The following is a 27,331-nucleotide window of genomic DNA, read 5'->3' as shown; positions in this document are numbered from 1 at the left end:
CAAGACATTTAGATCATAATGAACAGACAAATAAATTAAAGGAACACACATACAAATTATGAACAAGAAATATGCTATATTTGATTCCAACTGTATTGGCATGGGTATAAAGCCACACACACACCATAAAAGGTATTTCTTGTTTTCAAATATTACAGATGGCATGATATTGTAAGAACAACTCAAGCTGAATGATTCAAGAAATAAGTCTAACATCTGATGGTCAAATAAAAATTAATCATAATAATACAAGTATCCACTTCACAGACCTACTTTTGTTTTGATGAGGCTATACTCACCATGGAGAATGTACATACAAATCTGTAAATGCATCTGCAGTAAAGCGGAAGAAAATGACCTAAACACAAATTAGCAAAGTCCATCTTTGCTAGCCAAGTTTCCAATATGTTAACATATCTACAACTTGGTGAAACAATCCAATATTTCAGTGCTTTGTGTGCATCAAATCAAAATAAAGTTCTTCAAATCTGATCTGTTGTATGCCAATGGTTAGTTGGCATTAAGGGAGGGGCAGCTCCATGAAATCCAATACATGTCTGTAGGGCAAAGCACTGAAATCGATCCACCAAGGTGTAGATAGGTTAACATGTTGGAACCTTGGCTAGCAAAGATGATCAAAGTCAGACAGGTTGAAAAAATTGTCATGGGGACAAACTTTTGGTGGAAAAGTGTTGTATTCATCAATGTTCTTTTTAAATTTTTACTCTGTGTTCTAGGCAATTACATTATCTTTTATATTTAACATAAGTTTTTGGTTTTCACTCTTTCCTGTTACGTAGGTAAATACCACAGACACACAAATACCCTTGCAAACAGGAGCACATATGGAGCAGCCAAAAATATACAGACCAGCATAGTTCAAAATACAAGAGTCAATCAAGTCGGAAAATTGGGCTACACTTACCAAATTTTGGTACAATTAATTTTCTCTCTGTGAGATGCACCATGTACAAATCTACATAACTGAGGGTGAAATAGGGTAAAGGATTCTGAGGCTGTAATGAACAGCAGAAAATAAAAAAGGAACTTAAGGTTGAATATTAAGTCACAGTAACCTGATTTTGGTAATGCCATGTTACCCTCCTTGACATGCTTCTATCTGATAAGATTCACAAGTAATGGTGAAACTTTTATAATAAGGGTAACATTTTTCTTTGATCATACTTACCTGATCACAATATGTTAGTAGCATACTCAATACCTCTTGCTATTCCAAGCTTTTAAAAAAAAATATATTAAAAATATCTTGGCTTGGTTTATAAACAATGGTGCGAAAAAGTCACCTGCTTTGCTTATAAAGGAATTCCGACAAGAGTTGTTTCAACTGAATGGAGGGATCAGTGCTGGGGGGTTGTCGCTGAATGCTAAAGTGGAGATGACTAACAGGGATGCTACTGCAGGGAAGGCATGGAAGGGTGTACATGTATCTGCTTGGTTTTACTGCAGAAACATATTTTACCTTCCAAAATATTGGTTTGTTTTCTTCAAATATGTTACAAGTTGATAATATGTCTGAATTGGTAAAAGGTGGAGAGAGTTACATTCACTTATCCAGATGGTTTACACTCCAAGCAGCTTCAATATGAAGGGATTCGGATAGGGGTTTGAATTAGCATAAAGAAATAGGGGTATTGCACAAGACGGAAAAAAGGTTGCTCTTGCAAATCCGGTGGAAGAAGAGCTACCTGTATTATTGCAAAACTTTAAGTCCTGGAAGAGATGCCCACTGTGCTGCTACTTCTGGACCCTCCAGCTCGAATCAAGTTCTTCAGGATGAGAGCTTTCAGATAGCAGGAAGAAAATGTTAACTCAGACCTCAATCCAAGGCTTGGATTATGTGGTCAGGAAGCAGTTCTGTTCATATGCAAATCTCATGGTTACTGCCCTGACATCAGGAGCCAAAATACTTTTTTTTTTAAATAACACAAATACAACACACATAAAAAACTCCATTTTATCTTGGGGTTAATTCCCTATAAATCAACTTGTTCCAGAATGACAAAGCCTGTTCATAATATTGTTACTATCTTCTCTCTCTGGTAGGTACAGTCAAGATGTTCCAGAATGACAAAGCCTGTTCATAATATTGTTACTATCTTCTCTGTCTGGTAGGTATAGTCAAGATCTTTTGATTAGCTCATGCTTGTCATGTACCACTTCAGAGTCCTCACTGGGTCATGTGGATGCCTTTATGAAAAAGGGTCCAAATAAATCAAAGCAGTTTTAAGAAGGACTGGTTGTCCTTGAGTGGTAGCCTGTTCTTGTCCTGAAAGCAGGGTCATCATTAGAGAAACCAAACAATCTTGAAGGAACTGTAGATTCTCTCAAACCTGTTAACAGTGGTTGCCCACAGGAAAAGGCAAAACTTGCCTTTGTATACAAGTGACCTCTATATGCAGGAACATCTTTCAAAATTTGTTTTTGAACAAATATCATGCCCTGACTATATTGTTAATATTATTATTATTATTATTATTTTCTTAATATATTTTGTTATGTGTACTATAAATAATATAACAGAATACAAGTTTATGTTGTTCTTTTCATAAAAATCATGTTCAAAACAAGATCAATTTATCCTGCTCACTATAATCCATTCCCAAAAATTTCATCTGTGACTTATAATGTCATTGATCTTAATTTGTTTTGTGCACCATGGTAAGCCAACTTGTCTTAATATAACTGATATTCAAATTATCCAGTTGCTCAACTCACTAGTATCAACAACAATCAGCTTATGAGAGAGGCCTGTGATAAACAGGGAATCAAAAGAAGTCTTATCTGGCTTAGTCTTAGTAAAACATGAACCTAAACTTTACCTGCCTTTACAGAGGTTTGTTTAAATGCTGAATGACCAATGACCCAAATGCAAAGGGATGTTAACTTATCTCTTCTCAAAGATGAACTCTTTCATCAGATATAATTTTAATTCATAAGCAGATAGATTAAGATACTGAACTAAACTTGTTACACTGGTACAATAACATGACTGCTTTTCCCACCATCCAGTTAAAAATGTGCTTTGATCATTTATCCTAATGATAACAACTACATATTATTGACAACTTTGAGTTACACTAAAAATATGACTGGATTATAGTGAGGACAAGTGAGATAAGAAATGTTGATTGATTTAATGGATATTCCTTTATCTAAACAAAGGTGTCATAATGAAGCAAATGTTTCACTTTATATATCTTTCAGTGACTGCTTAAAGCAGTGAGAAACCATAATTTGGTTAGGAAACAAATGAACATGGAAAGCAGGTGACCATTATATACGATATTTATAAAAAATTAAAATGGCCAGTGAGACCAGGTAACCAGTATATAAAGCTGACTGTTCAGATCAGGTTTGACTAGTTTGAGTGAACCAATGAAGTATGGAGCTTGTTTATTCTGCCTGCTGTGGTCATGGTAGAAGGCAGGTTTTGTACAAGAGGTGTGTCACTGAGGTGCTGGACTGAAGATGAAACAATGCTTCATCAAAGCTGATCAAGGAGCTGAATAGTTTTTGTTTTGGCCTAAATATTCACTCTGGTGATGTCAAAATGGGTCTAAAATCACACAGCTGTAATTTTTGTTGGTGATGGGGACTTGCTTCTTTTCTTTGAAAATCCCAAGGATGAAGATGGCTACTAAGGCTCTTAATGGTTTGATGTGATTTCATTTGCACCACTGCAAGAAAACTCCACATACAGAGATGCTCTCAGGATTTTATCATAAAGGGGGATTTTCCCTTTTGTCCCAAAAATATGGGGGCAGTAGAACAAAACTGAGAGGGGATGAGGAAACAGCCATACTTCATTATTTAATAACACTTCAATATCCATCTCTTTCTTCCTTATCCACTGTATGACCCATATTGAAATCAAAATCTTTAAAAGATCTTGCCTCTAACTGTATAAGTATTAATCTGTTCATTGTTTCTCAGCTTAACTGGTTTCATGTTTATGTATAAATATAGTTCTGTACTGAGAACACCATTTCACAGCTCACAGGTATTGTCTTTTTGATAATTCTGCTCCAAAATAAGATGTTTCACTAACATAAGCTCTGCCAGAGTCTAACTTAATGTCTTGAATTGGCACTCTACTGCACTGACTAATATGCTAGATTTACTATTCCGTATTGCTGTATCAGGCTTTCAAGTCCATTAATCCCATAGTCTACTTGCTGAAGCAGGCATTTTAATAAAATAAATATCCTTACTTTTTAATGTCATTTTTAGATTCTTATTTATCTGATTTTATTGCAACATTTTTGCAAAAACTATATGATTTTGCAGCAGGTGATCCTGCAGGGCTAAATTTTGACTAGAAAAGCAACGAAAAGTACCCTCTACTTTTAAATTTTCTGTATTTAATTTGGCTTGTTTGTCTGCCTTTTCTACATATAACCTCAAAATTCCACTGAGGTGAGGGGTTGACCATCATGCTGTCTGTTTTGGTCCATCCAGTATGTACATCAGATTCAAATTTAACACCAATTTATGGTTCAAAATCATCATTCACTGGTATCTCATTTAACACTTTCCCAGCTCCTATAATCTGATATATTTCCTGACTTTAAAAATAAATTGCCTTCATTACTATGATAAGCCAGTATTTGCCAAACTAAATCCTCACCTATAGAACAACACTGGGAATCTGCCATTTTTGGTCTTCTTGATAGCCCGTGTAACAAACATACATTTGTAAAACTTCCTTTATGCAAGGTTCAAACTTTGACACAAAGCTTGTTATGGGGCCCAGTGTACCAATCAAATTTATATAAACAACCATTCACGTCACGCTGAAGAAACCAGATGTGTAAACAGTTGCAAAAAAATAAACGTCACAACAAGCACTCAATATTTTTACCATTTCTACAATTACTTTAAGGGTGAACAGCTTCTGAGAAGAACTTCTATGGGCTTGCTTGATATAAGCCATGGATGCAGCTTCAGCATCTCTGGGTTTGGATGTAAAACCTGCATTTGTGGTAGATTAAGATGGCTAGGAGAAGGTGCAATTTTAATGGGAGTTTCTGCTGCTAGATTCAGAAGGTTGTCAACCCAGCAGATTGATGTGTATTGATTTTTCCAGAAAGGGCAATGTTCTGCTCACCTCTAGGAAGGCGGATGAGAGGCTGTTGCTCCAACATGACAAGCTGGTGTATGTGGAGATAGTTATCTCCTGCAGCTCATAATACAGCAGGATTTCACTCTGTAAGCCAGTCAAGTTCATTGCATCTGCTAAGACAAACACTTCATGCAATCCAAAACTTGAACAGTTTGATCCAGTGGGCTAAGCTGTTCAGCTGCCAATGCAAGAGTTGGGTCAACTTAAGTGGTCTTATAAAGAAAAAGCTTACAAAGCTTGGTCTGCTGCAACATAATGGAGGCCTTAGCAGTGAAGAAAGAGTCAGGATGAGATGTGACTCTGAATAATTAATTGACTGTGTTGATATGATGCTGAAGGCATGTTTCTAACAGACACCTGCTTAAAGAGAACATTTAATTCCATAACTAACTGGATGAAATGTTGGAATGTGATGAGATCATAGTTGTCTCTGTTGACAAGGAACATAAAGGCAGAAAAATAATTATGAGTGAAATTTTTTGTGTTTTGATGAAAAGTTCAATTCACCATGAGTTTTTGCAAGATATCATCTAGGTATCTGCATGCCATGGACATAGTGACAACTGAAAACATGACACGACTCTGTACATGATTCTTGTTAAGACCCAGGGGTTGAGAGTGTGTGATTTGGATTTTTAATGTAGTTTTTAAAAAAATTCAGTCATATTGTTGCAGTGTGACAGTTTATAGTGATGTCTAACACTGGGGCATCATGCCGCAGAAATGTAGCATGATGTCCCACCCAGTTTCATTATCCTGACACCAGGCTGACCAGTCCTAACACTAACCTCTTAATGCTGAGCACCAAGCAAGGCAGCTGTTAGTACCGTTTTTCTTATAAGTCTTTGGTATGACTTGGTTGGGGCTCGAGCCCACAACCTCCCACATCCGAGGCGGACGCTCTAACCACTAGGCCACTGAAGTGGTCCCAGGGGTTGATGTTAAGGAAAAAAAGGATTGCCTGGAACTAATATATGATGTCCCTGTACAGGTGATGCTCAATTTACATTACAGATGTGTTCCTTAAATTAAGTTATAATTGATTTTTTCCATATAATACTTGGAAATTAAGCAAGTCCTTGGGTAAATTATACTTCTAAGTTTTCAAGTAACGATTATTTATGCACAATTTTCAAATTAATACTGTATATGAGTCACAGCACAGGACACCACTGATGACATAAAAAAGAGCATAGAGATAAACTGAATGTGTGTGTGTAATTTAGATTTTTAGCATAGCTTTAAACATTTTTCAGTCATATTGCTTTGATGTCTGCAATTGACAGTTTACAGTGATCATCATGCCAGAGATATAGCATGTGGTACCCACATTATCCTGACACCAGGCTGATCAGTCCTAACACTAACCTCTTAAACTCCGAGTGCCATGTGAGGTAGCCATTAGTATCATTTTTTAAAGCTCTCTGGTATGACTTGGCCAGGGGTTGAACCCATAACCTCCTGCATCTGAGGAGGACGCTCGAACCACTAGGCCACTGGAGCAGTCTCAAATTGAATGTTGTTTCTTTATTATAAAAATGAAAGTGCATAAATCAAATTGGTGTATTGCGAATGTCACCTGTACATAAACCTCAGAAACATCCAAGATCATCTGTTAATGGAATGAAGAGGTGAGCATGTTAAAGGTCTAGACTGATAGCAAAATCTCCCTCCAGAACAGTGTTACTCATGTTGGGATCTCCATTCTGAAGCAAGGGGATGGTATAAACCGGTTATCAATTGGTGCTGGCCAAATTTTCTTGAATGTAGCTGAAAAAGGGTTTTTAATATTGCTTAAAGATGGGATCACTGCTCCTCCCTCTAAAAAAAAGGCAAGATTCACTAATCTTGGTCAGTGGGACACCAACCTTGTGAGGCACTGCTCTTCCCTCTGAAAAAAGGTGTGATTCACTAATCTTGGTAACTGGGACACCAACTTGTGAGGGCACTGCTCTTCTCTCTAAAGACTAAAGAAGGTGTGATTCACTAATCTTGGTCACTGGGACACCAACCTTGTGAGGGCACTGCTCTACCCTCTAAAAATAGGTGTGATTCACTAATCTTGGTCACTGGGACACCAACCTTGTAAGGGCACTGCTCTTCCCCAAAAATGAGGTGCTTCTTGCTCTCTGGTGTTTTTCATCTAATGTGAGGGGCCACTGATTGATCAATCACACAAACTGACATCAGAACATGCTTAAGGAATCCTTGACCCTTAGCTGATCTACAGTTGACAGAGGTCATGGAACACTCTTGCACAACAGGGACTGTAGTTATCCCCAGCGAGGCATGGGATACAGACCCCTCCTGAGAAACAAAGGGGATCATCTATTGAAGAAAAGGATGAAGAAGAGTCTTTCTTTCTCACCCTGTAAGTATGGCGACTTTCCATAAAGTTCCATACAGTCAAATTAAAAACAACAAATCTGCCAGCCATCTGTGCATTCACTCTCTGTGCATGCTTTTTAGGTAGAGTAAGTGTTACACGAGGCCTTCCCGTGCCCACATCTTGCAACATTAGAAGCTCTGAAATATAAAAATTCAGGAAAAACAAAAACCCATGAACCAGAAAATGTCAGACAATACTAATCCATCCACCAAACAATGAAGGGGCAATACAATTAATTTATGTAATGCTTGCTATGCACAGCACAAAAAGGACATAACACTCAATAAAAGCAAGGACTGAAGAAATAAACACTCAATCGACATAATAAGGTAATGCAAAATGACAGGAAAAGACATAAAGGAAAATTTCTTTAAGTAATAAAGCACACAAGTAACACGTAGTCCAAGGACGAAAAAAAAAGAACGCTGCGAGTATGGAGTTGGACTGAGATAATATTCTTTTCAGTTCTAACCCTCCAATGCTAATTGCTGGAAGGAATAATCAGCTTGGACTGGGGACTTCAGTACCATAAAAGAAAGCATTGGAATAGTTGCAGGTAATATATAACTGCTAAGAAAATATAACAGTTACTCTGGCATGAAAACTAGATCAAACTGACCTAGTTTTTGGAATGCCCTATTTACTTTTGTCAAGATTATATTCATAGTACGAACTGCATAAGAGTACCTGATAAAGGGTAAAAGTGATTGTGTAACAAAGAAACAGCTTAAAATACAAACAGTCCTCACATATATAACTTGGGTCACTGTGACCTAATTTTGGTCTGGTGGAGTCACTCTACATGAGACATATTCACAAACCAATTCTGAATGAATGAGAACATGATCACACAATTAAGCAAAACAAAACACCCTTTTAGCTTTGTTGTCGTAGGATAAATAAAGTTATTAGAGATGGCACCTTGTCATTTTTTTAAAGTAGGAAAGAACACTGCTATACAGAATTTAAAAAAGTACCAGATGTTACTCTTTCAAAACTAAAATCTACAAATACTTAATATTACAAAATGTAAAAGATAATGAACTGAATTTTTTTCACAACACATACTGTGCTCATGTTAGATTCACTGTTATTGCACAGAAGTCCTTATATCCAAGCATCACATACAGGGATGGTCCTGGCTTTTAAAAAGCTGTCGCCAAAAAAATCGCCAACCTCAATATTTTGTCGCCAATTTTCAAAAAGTGTCGCCAAAACAAGTAGTGTACATTTTTCCAAGTGTTAATTTAGTCTATTAATGTAACAGGCAATGAAAATTACAAAAGTTGGGTTAGTTAATACTTTAATTACAACAAGCATTAACAAAATGTTACAAACTGTTACATGAAGATCTGTCGCGATTTTAGAGTTGCCCACTTGTTGAATGCAGTTTCAAAGTCTAATTTTTCACATCTGTACATGCTGATTCTCATTAAATTCTCGAGAGAGGAGATGCAGAGCTTATTTCTGATGTCAGTTTTTATGAGGTTCATCTTACTGAATCCATGTTCAGTCTACAGTGCTGACAGGTGACACCAGTAGTCTCTCAGCAGCCCCCCCCCCCCCCCCCCCGGCTAGCATCCCAAAGCTTGCAGTGAATTGCTTCCTAAATCCCAAGAATGATCACTGAATGCTGTATAAATTTTCTTGACAAGCAAAATAGGATCTCCATTCCCACGAATGAAACTTACACGAGTCAACACCTGGCAATATTGGACCGTATATATAAGCATAAATTCACACCCAATTTAGGGATTCTTTCACTCCTGTATTTTGAGAAATAAATAATTATTATTAATTATGTAAAACTGTTTGTGTTTTTTTTTTGCTATTTCTTGTTGCGGAGTTTAAGTCTCTGCAGCCGTAACACGGAATTGATGGCAAAAGGAAAAGATCAGTGAGTAAAATGCTGCACTGGCAACAGATATAATTGTGATTGAGAATTTTTCCATTTGCTTTGTATTTATACACAGTAGGTACTTCAAAGGTTATAAGTTTTCTATGAAGGTTTAGCAAAACTATTGTATTGGCATATGTATAAAAAAAAACACAGAAGGATTAGCCATACAATTTAATTGTATCTGTTCTATTCGCGTCTTCAGAAGTCGGTCAGTTGTAGGTATAGTGTGGTAGCATGATTGACTTTATCACAGCATACAGTACTCAGCCCGGATGTCACCATAAGCAGATTATGATGTAACAATGCACTGTAAAGATGGGGTTGTCAATACGAACAAAGGATCGTTTGTGTAACAGATTGATTCCAATGCATTGCTTAGTCAGGTTTGTGGCTTCCTTTCGTTCTCGCTTTTAATTTATCCAGTCCAAATCCATGATTGTATGTACAAATTAAATAACCAAAAAATATGTCGCCAAAAAAATCGCCAGATGGGATATTTTTGTCGCCAATAAGGAAAAAAAATCGCAATTTGCGACATTGGCGAAGCCCAGGACGATCCCTGACATATGTACTAATATCTGTAGTGAACTTTCTATTCCGCCTACTACAGTAGTCCCCTTCCCTGCAGTGACAAAGGTGGCCATGTAAAAGGTGTGTTTTCTTACAGGAATGGGCAAATTTGTAAAAACAAAATATATCATTCTCAAAAGAAGCCAAGGTATCTAATTTTATTTGCAAGAGCATCTTCATTTCTTATTCTGTCATCTAATAACAACATTATTTTCAATTTACCTGACCAATCTATGTTCAATCCAGTGATAGGTATCAGCTACAAATGTAGCCACATGGGCACACATCCATGTTGAATAGTCTCTCAAGAAGTCCAAAGACAACCAAACATAATTCCCCACTTTACTCCAAAAGTCAGGTTGCAGGCTGTATATCTAGTTAAAAAAGAAAGAAAAAAATCTTCAGTAACTTTAGGTGCAAACAGAGAGGATACTTAAAGGAAATCACAATTTGACAAGCAGATATATTTTGTGAATTTAGAATGGAATTTAATTTTGTTAAATATAGACAATGATCCATAGCAGCATATGGTTCAATCATGAACTTGTATTAAAGAATTTTAAGTTTGTGAAACCATGGATTCTGATTTTAGTTTATTACAATCAAGAAATATAGTTAAAACAAAAGTACTACCATGGGTTGACCTATCTTTGCATATACCTATTTAAGAAATCCCTTGTCACAAAAACCATTAAATTATTTACTTATCAAATATTGTTGTCATAAATGCCAGTACTGTCAGACATAAACATACTGTACATACTTGCTTATATTAAGAGTACAACTGCAAACTACACAGAACAAGATCTGCTGTCACATAATGCACTTGCAGATCTTAGTCTGTGCAGTTTGTTATGAGTAATCAGTAGAACAAACATCACTTACCCTGATCTGCAGGCACATTGTGCTATGGCTGATCAGGATCTTTGTTATTTACAGTTTAACTCAACTTATAAGTGAGTATATATGGTACATGTAAACAAGGATCTCTGCTTAGGACAGATCAGGGATTTGCAAAATCCGGTCAGAAGTACTGGCTTCAAATCAGAAGGATTTTCAGCAGCCTAATTTTTAGAATGCAAATTGAAACAATGACAACTACTGAACAAATTTACTTTTTCTAAGTGTAAATATGTACATCATCTTGCCACCTCAGTCCTTTCACTGTAACTTTCTGCCTTTCATACAGCTATGTAGCAGAAGTAATTTTAGCTTTTCTTAGATCATTGCCTGGATTATATTTGAAGCGGTCCTCATCTTTGTTGATCTCAAACACTTAAAATGTTGTGTTACTAAATTTATATTCCTCTGCAGTCAGCCAAAATTTTCTTCAGAATAGAAAATGTCCTTCCAGTGCCTGCAATGGAACATGGCAATGTCAGTTCAACTCCACTGAGTCCAGATGTTTAAATTGTTTCCTGCTGTGGGTGGATTCAGGTTGTTGACTGTTGGCCAGAACTGCTCAAGATTGCTGCCATCTGGGTCAAAATTAGATCTGGTGCCAACCATTAAATTCTTGTTTACATCCATTATTGATTTTCATCTGATATTACGTTTACCTTTTGGTACTTTAGCATTGGGAGATCAAGCACAGTTAGATATCTTCACAAACTTTACATAACAAAGCAAATTTGACCTGTTTTATGTTAACTGAGCTCTTCAGTCATAAATTCAACCTCACTCTGTTTTCATCTTTATTCCTTTTTAAATTATTTATATTCATACACAGGATAATCTATCTTTGTTTCAACTGCAAGGTGTTTATACCTTTTTGACATTCATCAGGGATAAAAAGATTTTCATATTAACTGCTGTGGTGGACATATTGGACACTAACTTCGCACCTATTTCATTCAGGGCAAACAAGGCATCATAAGAAGTTTTCTGGTGGAAACCACATGTTGATATGACTTTGTTTTGAATGAGCAATAATAAGGTTTTCAAGATGGATGCAATGGTGGCCATATTTGGCATCAGGCTGACACCATTTCTATTTTAGTACCAGTTAGACATCATAAGTCTTCTGGTACAAGCAGACTGTCAACATGACCAGCCATCTAAAAAATGCAGTGATAGGATTTTCAAAATGGATATTGTGATAGTCATATTAGAAGTTGGATCGGCACCATTTTTATTTATGACCAATTAGACACATGTCTCCCTCCCCCAGAGCTATGAGCATAACTATTTCTATTATAAGCGGCAAAAAAGCTTAATTTACGCTAAAAGAAAAGGATCTAGATTTTCAAAATAGCCACTCTGGTAGGCATACTGAATGTCTGAATGGCACCATTAGGATCAAACAGACATCATAAGAAGTTGTTTATAAAAAATCCCAATGTTGATATGATCATCCATTCAGGATGAGTAGTGATAGTATTATTTTCAAGATGGCCTCTTATGAAACCATATTCGATCAGAGCAGCACCATTTTCATTTTAGACCAATTACATTATAAAAAGACTCCTACTGAAAACCCCTAGTCTACATTACTTTTCATTCAGGAGGACCAACAATAACAAGATTTTCAGATCAGATCTTTATGACCAACTAGACATCATAAGCAGTCTTTTAATGACGACACCATGTTTATCTTAAGATACATTTAGGAGTAGCAATAACATGATTTTCACCATTTGCAGTAAGGACCAACTAAACATCATAAGAAGTCTTCAGGTGAAACCCCCCATGCCAATGTGACTTTCCATTAATGAGAAATGTCAATAATAAGATTTTCAAGATGATCAGCACCATTTCATTTTAGTAAAAAACTTATGTTGACATGACCATCCATTCTGGAGGATAAGCAATCATAAGATTTTCAAGATGGCCACTATGGTGGGTATACTGAATATCAGGTTGGCAATATTTTCATTTAATAGCAACTAGCCATCGTAGAAGTCTTCTAGTGAAAGCCTCATGTCCAGTCAGGAAGAGTAGCGATAACAAGACTGCTGTGACAGCCATATTGGATACCATATCAGCACCACTTTCGTTTATGACTAACTAAACATCACAAGAATTCTTTTAGTGAAACCACCATGTTGATATGACCCTCTATTAAGGACTATCAATAAAAGATTTTCAAGACTGCCTCTGTTGTGCTAAATTTCATGGCATCCTCCATGTAGTTTAGGAGGAGAAACAAAAAAAAACAAAACTGGTGCTAATGGATGGACAATAGACACAGACCATCCAATAAACTCTTCTGGCCTATGACCAGAAGAGCTAAAACAAACAGCAAACACCTAGCCAACTCCAATCCCAAGAAATTTCAGTTGTTTTGGTTGAGTCAGAAGTCTCTGAAAAAGGAACTTTAAAGTAATCATTTGTCAACTTATGATCAGTCATTATCTTGAACACAGTTGAATGGATTTCCAGTTATGTGCAGTTGGACAGTGAGAAAGATACTTGCAAAAAAGCTGACAGACACAAAAACCTTGGTGAACAAGATTATAGCACACAACCTTACACAAGGAAAAACAATGCTAGACTATGTTTATCATCATTTTTATTTGTTCAAGTTCAGGTTTCATTGTTCAACTGCACTGCTTATTTCAAATCACAAGGGAAATGATCAATTTTGCATGATCAGCACACTTGCAGTCGGACAGAAACACTGTGCCAATAAAAATATTATTTGTTCCTTTTGCAAGATATCAACAATAAACAAATCAACAGAATCCATTCTGACATTGAGCCAATTTGTCTGAAAAGACAAAAGTGAAGGAAAAAAACTGCAGTATAAGCACAGAATGTTTTTTGCTAGCATGCTTCACAAAGTAAAACTCCGTCAACCAAGAGTTCTGAAATTATTTTTGTTGGGCTTTGCTGAGAGTTAATTGCTCCCCTAATTACACTTGAACACTATTCTGACAACTGAAATTATCATGCTTTGCATTTCACAGATGCAGTCAAATTCAACTTCAAAGAAATATTACAGCTGTTCACAAACTTGTCAAAAATATAATACATATGGCTTAAACATTCTCACTGAAGGCAATGATACCTGATAACTTCAGTTATTGCACACGCATCTAGCATCTCGTGGTGATCTGATTAGGTTTTACAGCAAGTATGTCAACATCTTGAAAATGCATTTACACATTTCATCAGCGCGATAAAATTTTCCTCAGGCAAATTATACTTTTTTCCGACAGGCACCTCACTTAGAATACATGATAGGCCTGATCTAAAATTAGAGGGCCCTGGGCAATGGACTATCTGAGTTTTCTGAGCATTAAAATTTTTTAGATTGTGACTAAGGAAGAAAAAGCTTATTCATGACTAAAAGCAGACCACAGCATAGCTTGAAATCAATATAAAACATCAAAACAAAATTTTCATTAGAACAGGTGCTTGTCACGTACAATGTAAAATATTCAAGTAAATATGCAATATAGTCAAAACAAAAATGTTTTGCTTCATTTTCTGGCTGAGATTTAAATAAACTCAATGATTCGGCAATCAGTCACATGTATAATCTTTGTGATACAAGTAAAATGGTTGCAGAAATATATCATTAATTTTACAAAATGGCACCCAGGTCAGCCTATAAAGACACCACCCACCCTACTTGGACTTACTGATGAAGAAATGGCTCATTCCACCCATACTCGTATATCCACAAGTTGATGTACTTAGAAAAAAGCAATTTACTGCAAATCCCTGACAACTGTTACTCATAAAATGATATAAATTTGCAGCATTAATCACTTTTTTCGTCCATTAAACAGAAACTTCAGGTAAAAATCCAGAACATGCAATCACATGGCTTTGTGGATGCAGTTCCAAGTAATTTTCTTTCCACAGCATGGAAACAAAAAATGTTTTGAGCATCTACCTTGTCCTGCAGTTCCATCAACATTCTGACAGCCATGTGCCTATAGGGTCTAGTATACTCCTCTATATGTGACACAAAATCCAACATCTTAATGACATAGGGACTGACTGCCTGGTAGACAAAAGAACAGTAATGAGGCACATTCACCTGAAGCCAGCTGAAAACCAAAGAAAAGAAATCAAAGTCTCAAATTTCAAAACTTTTCCTGCAATGAATGGTATGGGTACCTTACCTATGATCTTGATAATTCATTATACCTTTGTATAAAAAGAATCCATTGCTTTAAAAGGAAATTTAGTAATTTCTGTCAATTAGATAACAGTACGATCAATGACGCATTAAATGGCCACCCGATGTTAAATGCTGTTCCACAACCAACAGATCTCATTGAGCCTAACCTTTGGTTAAGATAAACAGTGATGAAACTAAACCACTATTGTCTTATTTGACTTACCAGGTCTATAACCTTTGAATTTAAGACCTCATTTTTTCTTGCAGTTAGTGATATTGACATTTTGACTATAAAATTAACCGGCTTCTTTTCCCTAAGCTAGGCATGCTGACCCTGACGAGTATGTCTCAGTAAGGCATTTGATTTTTTCCCCATAAGACTGACCAGTTTTCAGTAAGGTGTAACAAAAGATCGATAACTGCAATTGTAAAGCTGGAAAACGTAATTAAAAGTTTGGTGCATCGACAATAAACATTATGTTCAACTGAAAAGTTTGTAAAGTATGCATAGACTTTATTTACCACTAGTACAGTTGCACAAACTCTAGTTCCAAACCCTATGCAGCTCAATGGCTTGTTGCCATCTTTCAACATGACATAATTCTTGGAAATTCTTTTCCATTTCACATGATGACGACAATCATATCTCCTGCCATAAGACACACTCAGATTGGCACGTGATGTCCAATAAACGTAATTGTGTCCTTTCCAGCTTTTATTCACAAGAATCTGAATACTCCTTTTTATTCTTCTGTGTTGGTTATCAACACTTTTTTTAGAAGCTTTTTTCCCTTTCTGGAAGCCATTTTTAAAAGTTCAACAGTTTGATCATGCAGACGCTTCACATGAACAAAAAGGTGCAGTTTAAAGTGTATGGGATGTTGCTGTAAAGTTACTCTGGTTCCCTAACTAATTTCACTAATTTTAAGATGAAACCCAGATCCAAATAAAACACAGATAAACTAATTATCTGGATTTTTCAGCAACGATCATTTTTCCGTAGTTTTTGCTTGTATACCGTAAGTCTGTATTGTAAGGGTAATTTTTGTAAGACTTAAGGCAAAATCGTAAGACTTGGAAGCAGACCTGCCAACCTTGACCAGTCTCTGTTAGTAAAACAGTTGATTTTTTTCAATAAGATTGACCAGTTTTCAATAAGGTGTAATAAAATATCAATAACTACTATTGTAAGCTGGAAAATGTAATTAAAGTTCTACGCATCGACGGAAAACATTATGTTCAACTGAAAAGTTTGAAAAGTATCTTCATAAGATATTTGCAGTAACAGATTTTATTTGATATATTAGTATCTTAATGATCAAAATTTATGTATCTTAATGTGATTTTTCCAAACTGTATATCCATTTTTTTCAAAAGAATTATTCATTTAAGACTGTAACTGTTACAATAACATTTAATGAATCAAACTATGATGTCATCTTGTTTATGTCATTGTTTATAGTGTTGATCTCTTAGAAACTGAATGTATTTAATGACATACACAATAATTTTGAATTCGGTCTGAAAAAGTGATAAAGCAAAACTGGTCACATATTTTACTTGTTGGGGATGCTTATTTAGTAATATTTACATATTAAAAAAAATCATACTCTTTTACAAAATTACTTTATTATCTTGTGAAGCCAGTATCTCATTTGCGTTTGACCAATATCTTACAGTTGTAATATATTATATGCTTATTGGCTTTATCTGCATTATGTTTTAGGAAACCAAAACATTTTATGTTGTCCGTGTCTCCACATTATGCTGACACTGAGATTTTGATTAGTATTTTGAAAGTTAAAAAGCATGGACACATTTTTATTTTACAAATGACAAAAAGGACATTCTGTAAATGAAGTAAGAAGAAATGTGTATGATACGATTATATGGAGATTCAAATAATTGGGAGAGGAAGACATAAACTTTATGGGCCATGAGAAAATTCTTGTATTTTTAAAAAATAATTGCTTCACTGAATAGCAATGCTTCAGTTGGATAAATCAGTTTATTTTGATTGTTAAGGATGTAACTTCTTCATTAGGCATTGCTGAGAAACATGCTGAGCTCATTAAGCAAATTCTTGCCCGCATATAAATTTTTATTTTTTATGGATCTAAAAATGCATCTCAATGCAAAATCTTGACATCAACAAAATCAACAACAATGATGACAATCTAGTAGGAAAAGTAAACATATTGCACAGGTTTCACAAGCTAGACGAAAGAAAGAACACTAGGACAAGTTTCAAGATTTGTGTGAATAATGTTGAATATACTAAACCTGTATGCCATTCCAAAGTAGAGAGATGTTTTAGCCAAGCCTTGACTCAATACTGCCAGAATGCCATAATTCTCCAGGAAGCAAATTGTCTTTGAATCTAAAATATGTGTGATTTGGATTTTAACACAGCTTTAGCAATTTGGATGTAAAATATGAACACAAAATAGAGCATTCAAGCAAATAGCATCTGTTACCATTTCAAGAGAGAGAGAGAGAAAGAGAGAGATTTCATGAGATCTACATTGTTAAATCTTGATAAACCAAACAGGAAATTTTGTTGATGCAACCTATTCTGTTAGTAACTGGTAACAACAGTATCTGACAGTTTTATAAGACAGTTTACACATGGAATATTGTAACTCAAAGGACATGGCAACAAATCCCTTAAAAGCTTTCAATATGAAATGAAAGTTGAATGTTTTCTTTACAATGAGATAACAGTGCATTTCATTTACCTTGTAAAGTTTTGCTGCTGTAAAGATCATAGGCCACAATTCCAAGAACAACTGACACCAGAAGAAACATCATCCATCTCCATGGAAACCTGGATCTGGCCATCTTCCTCTGAAGCTCCTAAAACAGAACCAGAGTGAAATCAGTGTTTACACAGTTCACCTCTACATGAACTAGACTCCAGTGTAATCATTACTATGCAGACAATACATTTAAGTGACCTTGGGACCTTTCCTGCTAAAGACTGTTTAGCAATGTTTTACCTATAAATCAGACCTTTCAATCATTTTAAAATTAAAATATGACCTTTTAATTGGCACTATGTAGCCAGTATTGTGCTGACATACAGTGGTCCCCCTCCTGACCCCCCCAAACCAGTGGCCACCCACTCTTTATAGCTAGAATCACTAGGAATCGATGAGTTTGTTTCAAAAGTACATCTCAAGAATGGCCACCTTACTAATGTGACCAGCAGCCAGCATATCAGGACAAAAATGTAAAACGTTTCCCTCACAAATGATCACTTTTTATTTCAGATGTGTCCAGAACCAATAATTAATTCATATTGTAGGGTAAGTAATCAGATTATCTCTACCATCAATACCTGTCTTCCGATGTCAGGTTTTCATTACTGAAAGAAGTGTTGGCTAAAGTATATATAACACTAAGATTAATATTATATCATTATCTATAAAAGCCAATGTTTACAGGAAATGGGCTCAACAATGTTGTGATAAAGTTTTGGGCCTCACACATCTGTCGAGTTCTTCTCTTTGATGATTATGACCGGATGTAATTGTCAAGATCATAACATGGTCAGCATAGGCTAAATATAGATTTTGTGGATTAACACACACACACACACACAGACATTAACCTTCAACAAAACAAGGTACAGACAAAGACCAAAATATCATGTGACAATACATCTATCGCTTCCTTTATAAAGAAGGCATTTCATCCACTCTATAAAAGTTTTGTCTGCATAATTAAATTGCATACAATTAGCAACATCCAAATAAATCATCACCAAACATTAACATGTCATCATGTAAATGGACAGATATTACTTTAGAAGAAATTCAGTTATTCTACTCGACAACATAGGGGGTGGGGAGGTGGACTTGCAAACAATTTTATGGAGAAAAGACTCGAATAAACAATGTCATAACTGATAAGGAGATTATTCAGCAGCAGTGGGAAAATGGAGCAAATGGAAAGAGAATCATGTATGTACCAAGATTTAAATGATGTTTTTAAATTGTTATGCTTGATGTAACATGAGAAATGTATACAATCTTACAGTTTAATGATTAAAGAATGAAAGGGTAAAAACATCAAATTGAAACAGTCTGTGAAATATGGGCTAATGACCTACTTTTATGAGGATTGTGTAGTACTGATCAAGATGAATCCTCACATTAAAGTTTCAGCATTTCTAGTATGACAGTACTACTCAGTTGCTAAAGAAATCAATGTGGTAATGAGAAAAATGCCAAAACTTAGGTCAGTAAAATGCAAAATGCTTGTTACATGGACTTTCTTTTGTTGTATGTGTGTAGGGCTAATAGAGATGCATACTATCAAAATTAGTTTGATGAATCTGGCATGAACAGTGTTAAAGACTGCACCCAAGACAGCGAAGCATGACATATGGGTCACAATGACTTACTTTTATGATGTTGTTACACACATCAAGAGACATCCCCTTACCAAGTTTCATGAATCTTAGACTGACAGTATACATACGGGGTGCTAAAATCCTATTTGGTTATGAGCAAAACACAAAAATGCAACATAAGCCAGTAAATGTGAAACGTGGGTCACCATGACCTTGTATAAAACAAGTATAATAAATATAAGAGTGAGGCTCTAACTGAGATGCTTACAATCATCTAGTTTGATGATTTTATTGTGAAAAGAGTTTGAGAAATAAACTTCACGCACAAATTTGAACCAAAGTAATAAAATCTGAAATATGGATCACAGTGACCTAATTTTGTGACCAGGACATAGAGAGACATCCTCTCACCAATTTTCATGAATCTTGAAAAACAGTATATAAACCAGTGTTTTATCTACCCACATGTCATACATCAAATGCAGACTTTTCCAATCTGATGCACAAAAATGGTCGTCGGTTTGTAAATTGACGCACCCCCAATGTTCCTTTTTATTCATTAGCAAAAAACAAAGGTTCAGTCTAAAAATCATCGCCAGTAGATAAATTGACGCACCCCAATATTATGCTTTGTTCATTAAAACAAAATGAAGGTTTGGTCCAACTATTTTAATGGCTAGATTACAACTCTCCCAAACGGAAAACATGCACACATCAGTTTCTTATGCTAATTTTATCCTAACAAAACTGAGTGTGGAGCCTGGAGCTGACATTGTGTGACCTGTAACTGTCACATCATTTGTAGCAACCGGATGTTAGAACCATATAATCACCATACCCAAGAAAGAGGCAGAAAATAAAAACATGATTTTAAAGTGATTCTCATGAGAAACTGTTTTATGCGCACCTCTGTCACACAATGAAGCAACAATTTCCATTTGCTCAATTTTATGCCTTGCATTGTTCCAACATACTGTCAGCATTCTACTGAAAATGGCATCTAAGGCAAAAATAATTAAAATAGAAACTAAACAAATGAAATTATCTTTTGGATCGCATTTATGACCGACCAATGATAACTATTCAGAGGTTTTGCACCTATTTTAAAACTACAAGTCCAGGACTCCTACTTTGGAAAAAAAACAGGAGTCCCATCAGCAAATGTTGCAGTTCCTTACCAGAAGCATATTGGGCATACCTGAAGTGGCTAAATTTCCGGAGTAGAACCAGTGGTTGCCACTGAGTTGAATTTTCTAACTTTTTTACACCACTGACATAAAACTCTTGTTTGTCCATTAAAGTGAGTGTGAATTATGCCAGGCCAAGGAAACATCCTACTCCATGCACAGAGCTAAGCATCACACAAATATAAGTACATTTTCCCACCACTCTGCAGCTAGTCAAGTCTTTGAGCTTGCCGCCAAGCTATTGGGTCACGTCCTTCAGATGCACTCTTACAAAAACAACATGTACATCTGGGGTTCTTTCAGCCACTGAATTTTCTCACTGTAAATATCAGCACAGCTAAAATGATCATTTGATCAACACATTTTCCCACTCAGATGGTTGAAGCATGACTGGCAAGTCCTTGAATTTGCCATCCTGTACAAGTGATATTCTGCATCCCAGGTAAAACAACTGTGTCCAAATACACGTTACTAAGCATTTCCGAGACCTCTGCAGTATTGTTATCAAACCGATGGAACCTTCATCATCCAAAGATGATGCAACGGTTACTCATAAGATAAAACGTAGTTTGTGCAGCACTGGTTGAAAACCCAGCTGGCAACTTTTTCAAAAAGAAGTTAAGTCGAGTGAAGAATGTGACAGGATGCCTTTATATTTTGTCATATATGTACAAAGGCTATAAAAAAACACCATGACAAAATGTGCAAACAACAATAACTTTCAGAACAATACACTGACAAGGCATGCTAGGTTGCCAGAACAACAAACTGCTGATTGAAGGTCCACAATACGAGGCAGATTTGAATGCAGGGTTACAAAAACATTCTTCCAAACAAGACATAGCAGTGAAGGTGCAACTTAAGTGTGTACATTGGCTGAGTGTAGAACACATCCCTTGTTTTAAAATACAAATATCTTCTTAATTTAATACACGACTTAGAGGCTTAAGAAATTGATGCTATTGCCATTTTGAAGATTTCTGCCAATCAGTATGACTCAGCTACTACCTCTTTAGAGTTACTGGCGCGCCTATCAAACATTGTTGAGGACAGTCTTATATGTGACATGCAAAATTCGTCATTTGTGACAGCAATGGAAGATGAAAGCACTGACACAGTTTGGTTCATATTAAATTCATTAATAAAAGTGGTGAAGCCAAATAAAGCTAAGAATAGTTCTGAATACAAAAGCATGTCTATTACAAGCTCATAAGAACTTGTCCACATATTATACACTCAATTCATTATTGTTTTATGCTGAATTTTTGTGTTGTAATGTCGAATTTTTTCACTTTACCAAGATATTTTTAATTATTTTACAGAAAAACATTCAATTTTGCTTGACTTTCAATTACAAACTTTATATCTGCAAATGATGCCAATTTCAACATTCAAATGTATATGGGCTATTACCTTTAAACATATATAGTACACAGGAAAGGCAGTTTTAAAAAAATGTATGTCAGGGTGCTCTGACTACCTAAAGATTTAATATTAAAATACCAAAAATTTCTAATTTTTTGGTATGTTATTCATACATTGCAAAAACTGCACTTCCAACAACATAGCAGCTTTTAACCGCTGTATCTTTAACTCTATTCAAGGACAAAAAAATCAGTTGGAACTAAACCATGCCTAAATAGAGGTGGTGGGCAACTTTAGGAGGTCTCTCATGATGGCAGATTTAGTGTGTTGTCATGGAGTAGATGGATACTTCAGATACCAGTGTGCAGATGGGTGGTTTTGACGTTCTCCACAACGTTTGGCAACACTTTGGAGGCATAAAAATGTCCAGTGTCACTAGCAGAATCAGGCACTGGTACCTGGACAACTAGGCCCTTTGTATAAAAAAACTAAAGCAGATAAAACTCACAATACAGTCCAATCGCATCAAGTGATTCCGCAGTCTTTACTCATTTTTTTTCTGAGCCAAACTTTATTATTTTCTCTCTAGTTTGTTTCAGAAAAGAAATTCCATGTTTCATCACCTGTGACAATCTCATTCAAATGTCTCTGACCACTCATTTCAGATTTGATAAGCTGCTGTTAGTCAATTTCAACTTAAGTATGTTTGTGAACTTCAAAGAAATCTTCATTATATTAATAACAGCAGAGAACTTACTGTCCATGATAACAGAAACATCTTCCACTGTATAATAAGCATCTTTATCAATTGCTCCCTTCACAGCAGCCACTTCCTGCTCAACAATTACAGCTAATGGTCTTCCAAAATGAGGAGCCCTGAGTGGCTGAGTGGTCTAAAGCACTCACCTTTAAGAATCACTGCCATCTCACCTCTGTCTGCATGGGTGCGAGTGTCGGATTTGGCAAATGTGGGTATGTAAGAAAGCTTACCAGTAGCTCCTTGTGGGTAGGTGGTTCTTTCTGGGGTTATCATGGGTTTTTCCTCCACCATTTATACTGGCTGCCATGTATAGCCTATCTTATGCTGAAAAATGGCCGTTAAACCTACAACAACAACTTCCAAAATGTAGGTCATCTTCCACGGATTTGCAACCATCTTCAAAACAACAAAACCACCTAAAAATTGTACGAGATGACAGAGAATTTCATCCATAAACTTCATCCAAGTCAGCCTTGATATCAGTCAGATAGAATCCTAAGAGCAGATGGATTTTACAGTATGCTCTTTTCACAGTATCAGAATTATTCTGCGACATTTGGATGTCCGTTTCCTATGTTACATCACATGTAAATAGCTGCAAAAATCAAGAATGCTACACAAACAGTTGCAGATGATTTTATGCAATGTTAGTTTGTCCACTTGTCAGCATTAAATTTATTGAAAAGTTCAAAGAAACAAAAATGAGGTAACAAAATATTCAGAACTTTTCAAATACCCCATATATAATTACTGAGTTTACATATGATCTATCTGAATTATGTTTATCTTGTCTTTTCAAAACTTACAAAAAATTTGATCAAAATGCTAACTGTTAACACAAGAAGCCAATTTGGAGTGATGGACAAAGGAAGTAATAAAATCGAGATTAAAAGGCAATAATAAAGGTACTTCCACTGCCTCACATATCTCATTTCAGTACTACTGCTTTTTTCAAAATGTTTAATGAAAACACAAGTAGGAAACTAGTTTCTCATTAAAAACAAAAAAAGAATGTCACTCAAACATGGAAGACATGAACAAACTTATTATCTACTTATAAAAAAGTACTTATGAGAAAATAAGAATTATGTATACAAGCTTTTACATCTCTATGATCCACATCTACAAATTTGGATTTATGAGTGGCCTCCAGACATAAATTTGACATGAGTCGGCAGGACTGTATTTGTTGCTAAATTTAATAAGAGCTTTAATTTAGTTACTATTATTATTAATATCAACTACATATTTGGTCAAGGGGGATGGACACTATGCTGCTTAGTAGGAAAGGACTGAAATTCCTCAAAGTCAGAAAGTTAAATGCACAATCCTAACACTGTTGATGATTATGACAAAGACTACAGTTGTCTTACTTCACAGACTTTAGTGCTATGATCATACTCCTCTTGATTTCTGCCCTGCAATGCCTGCTCATTAGTTCGGAGGAAAGACTGCACTGTGTTCTGTAACATCTTCTTATCAAGATACTTTGATTCTTGCTCCCAGCTCTCTAACAGATGCTGCATCAGCACTCTACAAAGATGCAAACCTGTTAGATTTATGTTCAGGTGCTATCAGTGTTACATCATACAAGTAAGCAGATGTCAAGTTTTATCAATTTTTCCATAACAAGATTACTACAAATATGCCCAGAGTTTCTGGTTATTTTTGTATTATTCCCTCCACCCAATGACAACAAAGTTAGTTTTTATATGTTGAGTTTTTACTGTGGGCATGGCAGAAGATATCAAAATTAGGGACTATTTATTGGCAGAGATAACAAATCTTAAAATGAAAGAAGCCAGGGTGGTTAAATATATAATGTGTCTGACAACCAACCAGAATGGTGTATGAATCCTGCCCAGATCAGACCAGGTCAGTCATATTGGTGTCTCTGCTTCAGCATAACAGCTCTTTTATATACTGACATGCTGTTAAACTACCAATCAATAAATGATTCAATTTCCAGTACAAGCAGAGCTTGACTGTCTCCTACCAATCCTATGGAGCATAATGTCATACAAGATTCAGGAAAAGAATATTTATTAGTATGTAGTCTTAAAGATTCTCCAAAACATTAACAAAAGCTCTGCGTAAGTAAAGGCAGCAAGTCAGATGCAGAATCAGTCTGAAATTTAACTAATTTATTCAAGCAACATGTTTTATTTTTATTACACTTTACCAAGTGGTAACTGTCACTTGTGAGTATAATATTATTTAAATGAATATAAAGTTTGTCTTTACACTGATTGGGCAAGATTCTTTGTGTAGTGCTGACACCACAGACTGTAACAATGTTTATCTTCAGCCAAACAGGCCACCAAGCAGGATAGTAACTGAAAAAAAAAAAAAACATTTTGCAAGAAATTGTACTATACTCTATTGAAAATGAAAAGAACTTTCACTGATGAAAAAATGTGACTACATTTAATCATCTAACATAGTGGAACCCAGTCATGCATGTAAAAACTAAATGCAACATATATGAAAACACAATTACTACATGGATATTCTGATTCAAACAAAATATTTAATTTGGATTGCTTTTATGAAAGTGTTTAACTTGGACAGCTTTTAAGGAAGTCCATGATTTATTTATAAAATCCATTACTCGCATATTGTATTCTTGAAAAGACTTCTTTTTGTAAACATTATATAAAAAAAAAAAAAAAGAGTTCAAACTTGCTTGGATTGATTTAGTTTTGTTTTTGATGATACAGCAGCACATGTAGGTTACTTAGCACTGAAGCAATGGAAGTGTCTTACCCAAGGACACACCGTGGTAGCCAACCTGGGTTGATCCAATGGTAGGATTTGAACCTGCAACCTTTCAGTGACAAGTCTGGCATGCTTACAAATGAGTCACTGTGGCTCCTCAAAAAAATGGGTGCTATGTGAAAAGGTGCAAGGGCTACTCTAATAAAGAGTATTACATTCAATGGAACCAAAACATAAAGTTCAAAGATTCAAAGGTTCAAATAATTTATTGACTACAGTTAACTGTAATTCTATTATTAAAGTAATGCTATCAACATCAGATTGTTAGAAAATTAATCATATAATAACAAGAATGCAGGGAAATAGTAAAATTAAAACCTTTTCTGTGACCTATAATATCTGCAAAAGAAAGCAGGAATAAATAATTTGGAGAAAAATACCTCTTTTTTCAAAGGTGCTGGACAGTCATCCCTAACTCTGATAAGATATGAGGGGAAAAATGTGCGTAGCCCAGTGCTAACTTCCTCTCCATAGGCTATTTTCTGTTATAATATAAATCATGGAAATTGTTTACTAAATGTTCAGTTACAAATATATATTTAAATCTGAACAATGGTAATTTTTTTTAATAACTTTTTTACCTATTACCCCCATGCTGAAAAAAATGGACAGCATCTAAGTAAAAACTGAACAAGCTTGTGGTCACTTGTAGATGCAAAGTCTGATTACTCTATGTGCTATTTTGTATACAGAACTGTAATTAAGTTACTGATTAACTATTGAAGAGAACTCTCTCTCATAGATACCATTATGTGATGCATGTATCCAGTGGACAGCAATTATGCCAGGTGACAGAAAGCTAAATTACCGTACAGTATTACTACATATCATCTCATTATTCCAGAAGTTAATAAATAAGCACATAATTTCAACTCGTTTGCCTAGGGAGAATTTTCTACTTCTCATCTATGATGGGCTAAATGAAAACTATATCTTATTTCTATTAAGCAAATCAAATGAAGTCTAACTGTGCATAACTTTCATAATGATAGCTGGTTGGATGCTGGGGTTTGGTAATTTCATCATAATGTGCACAGGGGTAAAGACTTCTTTTTGATCATTAACTTAGCCTTTTGGCCTCTGTTTTTTTTTGTATTAAAAAAGTGTACAATGTTGAATTTATCCTCATTTCTGCAAAGTTTAACCTGTGTGGGTGCTACTCTAACAAAAGGAACAAAACTGATTAAGGTCTTACATAAGGAAAATTAAGAGTCAGACCAATATCCAAACCTGGTACTCCAAAAAATTGGTTCTCTATATATTTGCTTTATCTTTTCCTGAAATTTTGCAAACTACACAAAGAAATCTATACATTACTTAATATAATTTTAAAACCTTTTGGCTCTTCCCAGTAGTGTTGCACCTATGTTCCCAAGGGTAAGGAATAATGTGTCCTACTGTCATCCAAATTTGGGATATGCACAAAATTTCAAAGGAACAAAGAATAAGAGTTCCTTAAAGGGACTGATGCTCTACTAACCAAAAAGAACTTCAGAAATTTAACATAAGAATAATTCTACCTATTAATTGATGAGTGTTAAAATAATCTCTGGTAATCTTCAGCATTAACAAGATCTTCAAATTAGCAGCCGTTGTGGACATACTGGATGTTAGACTGGAACCATATTCATTTAAGACAAAAAAGACATCATCAGGAGTCTTTTGGTGAGGGCTGTTCCATTTAAACATACATGGTACCCAGGGAAGGCAGTTTAAAAAAAAAAAAAAATACGAGGGTACTTTGATTTCACAGAGTTTATATTAAAATGATAATAAATTTCTAAATTGCATCTACGGCTGAGTACCCC

The 27,331-nt window shown here is 35.4% G+C and overlaps 1 protein-coding gene across 1 annotated transcript in view; it reads right to left on the bottom strand.

Moving 5' to 3' along the window:
• The window catches only part of LOC149807379 (transmembrane protein 214-A-like), a 107,796-nt gene that overhangs the window by 5,185 nt on the left and 75,280 nt on the right, over positions 1-27,331 (bottom strand). Inside the window, exons 9-15 of the mRNA XM_089965983.1 lie at positions 25,904-26,005; positions 24,990-25,081; positions 24,119-24,278; positions 17,815-17,932; positions 17,360-17,456; positions 14,846-15,002; positions 10,225-10,376 (exon numbers count right to left, since the gene is read on the bottom strand). Coding sequence (XP_089822109.1) covers positions 10,225-10,376; positions 14,846-15,002; positions 17,360-17,456; positions 17,815-17,932; positions 24,119-24,278; positions 24,990-25,081; positions 25,904-26,005 — 878 coding nt within the window. The remainder of the gene's footprint in view (positions 1-10,224; positions 10,377-14,845; positions 15,003-17,359; positions 17,457-17,814; positions 17,933-24,118; positions 24,279-24,989; positions 25,082-25,903; positions 26,006-27,331) is intronic.

The sequence above is a fragment of the Sinohyriopsis cumingii genome, chromosome 1 (genome assembly GCF_028554795.1).
Source record: "Sinohyriopsis cumingii isolate HCF-2022 chromosome 1, ASM2855479v2, whole genome shotgun sequence".
NCBI classification, from domain to species: domain Eukaryota; kingdom Metazoa; phylum Mollusca; class Bivalvia; order Unionida; family Unionidae; genus Sinohyriopsis; species Sinohyriopsis cumingii.
This window is presented reverse-complemented; position numbering and strand designations above follow the sequence as displayed.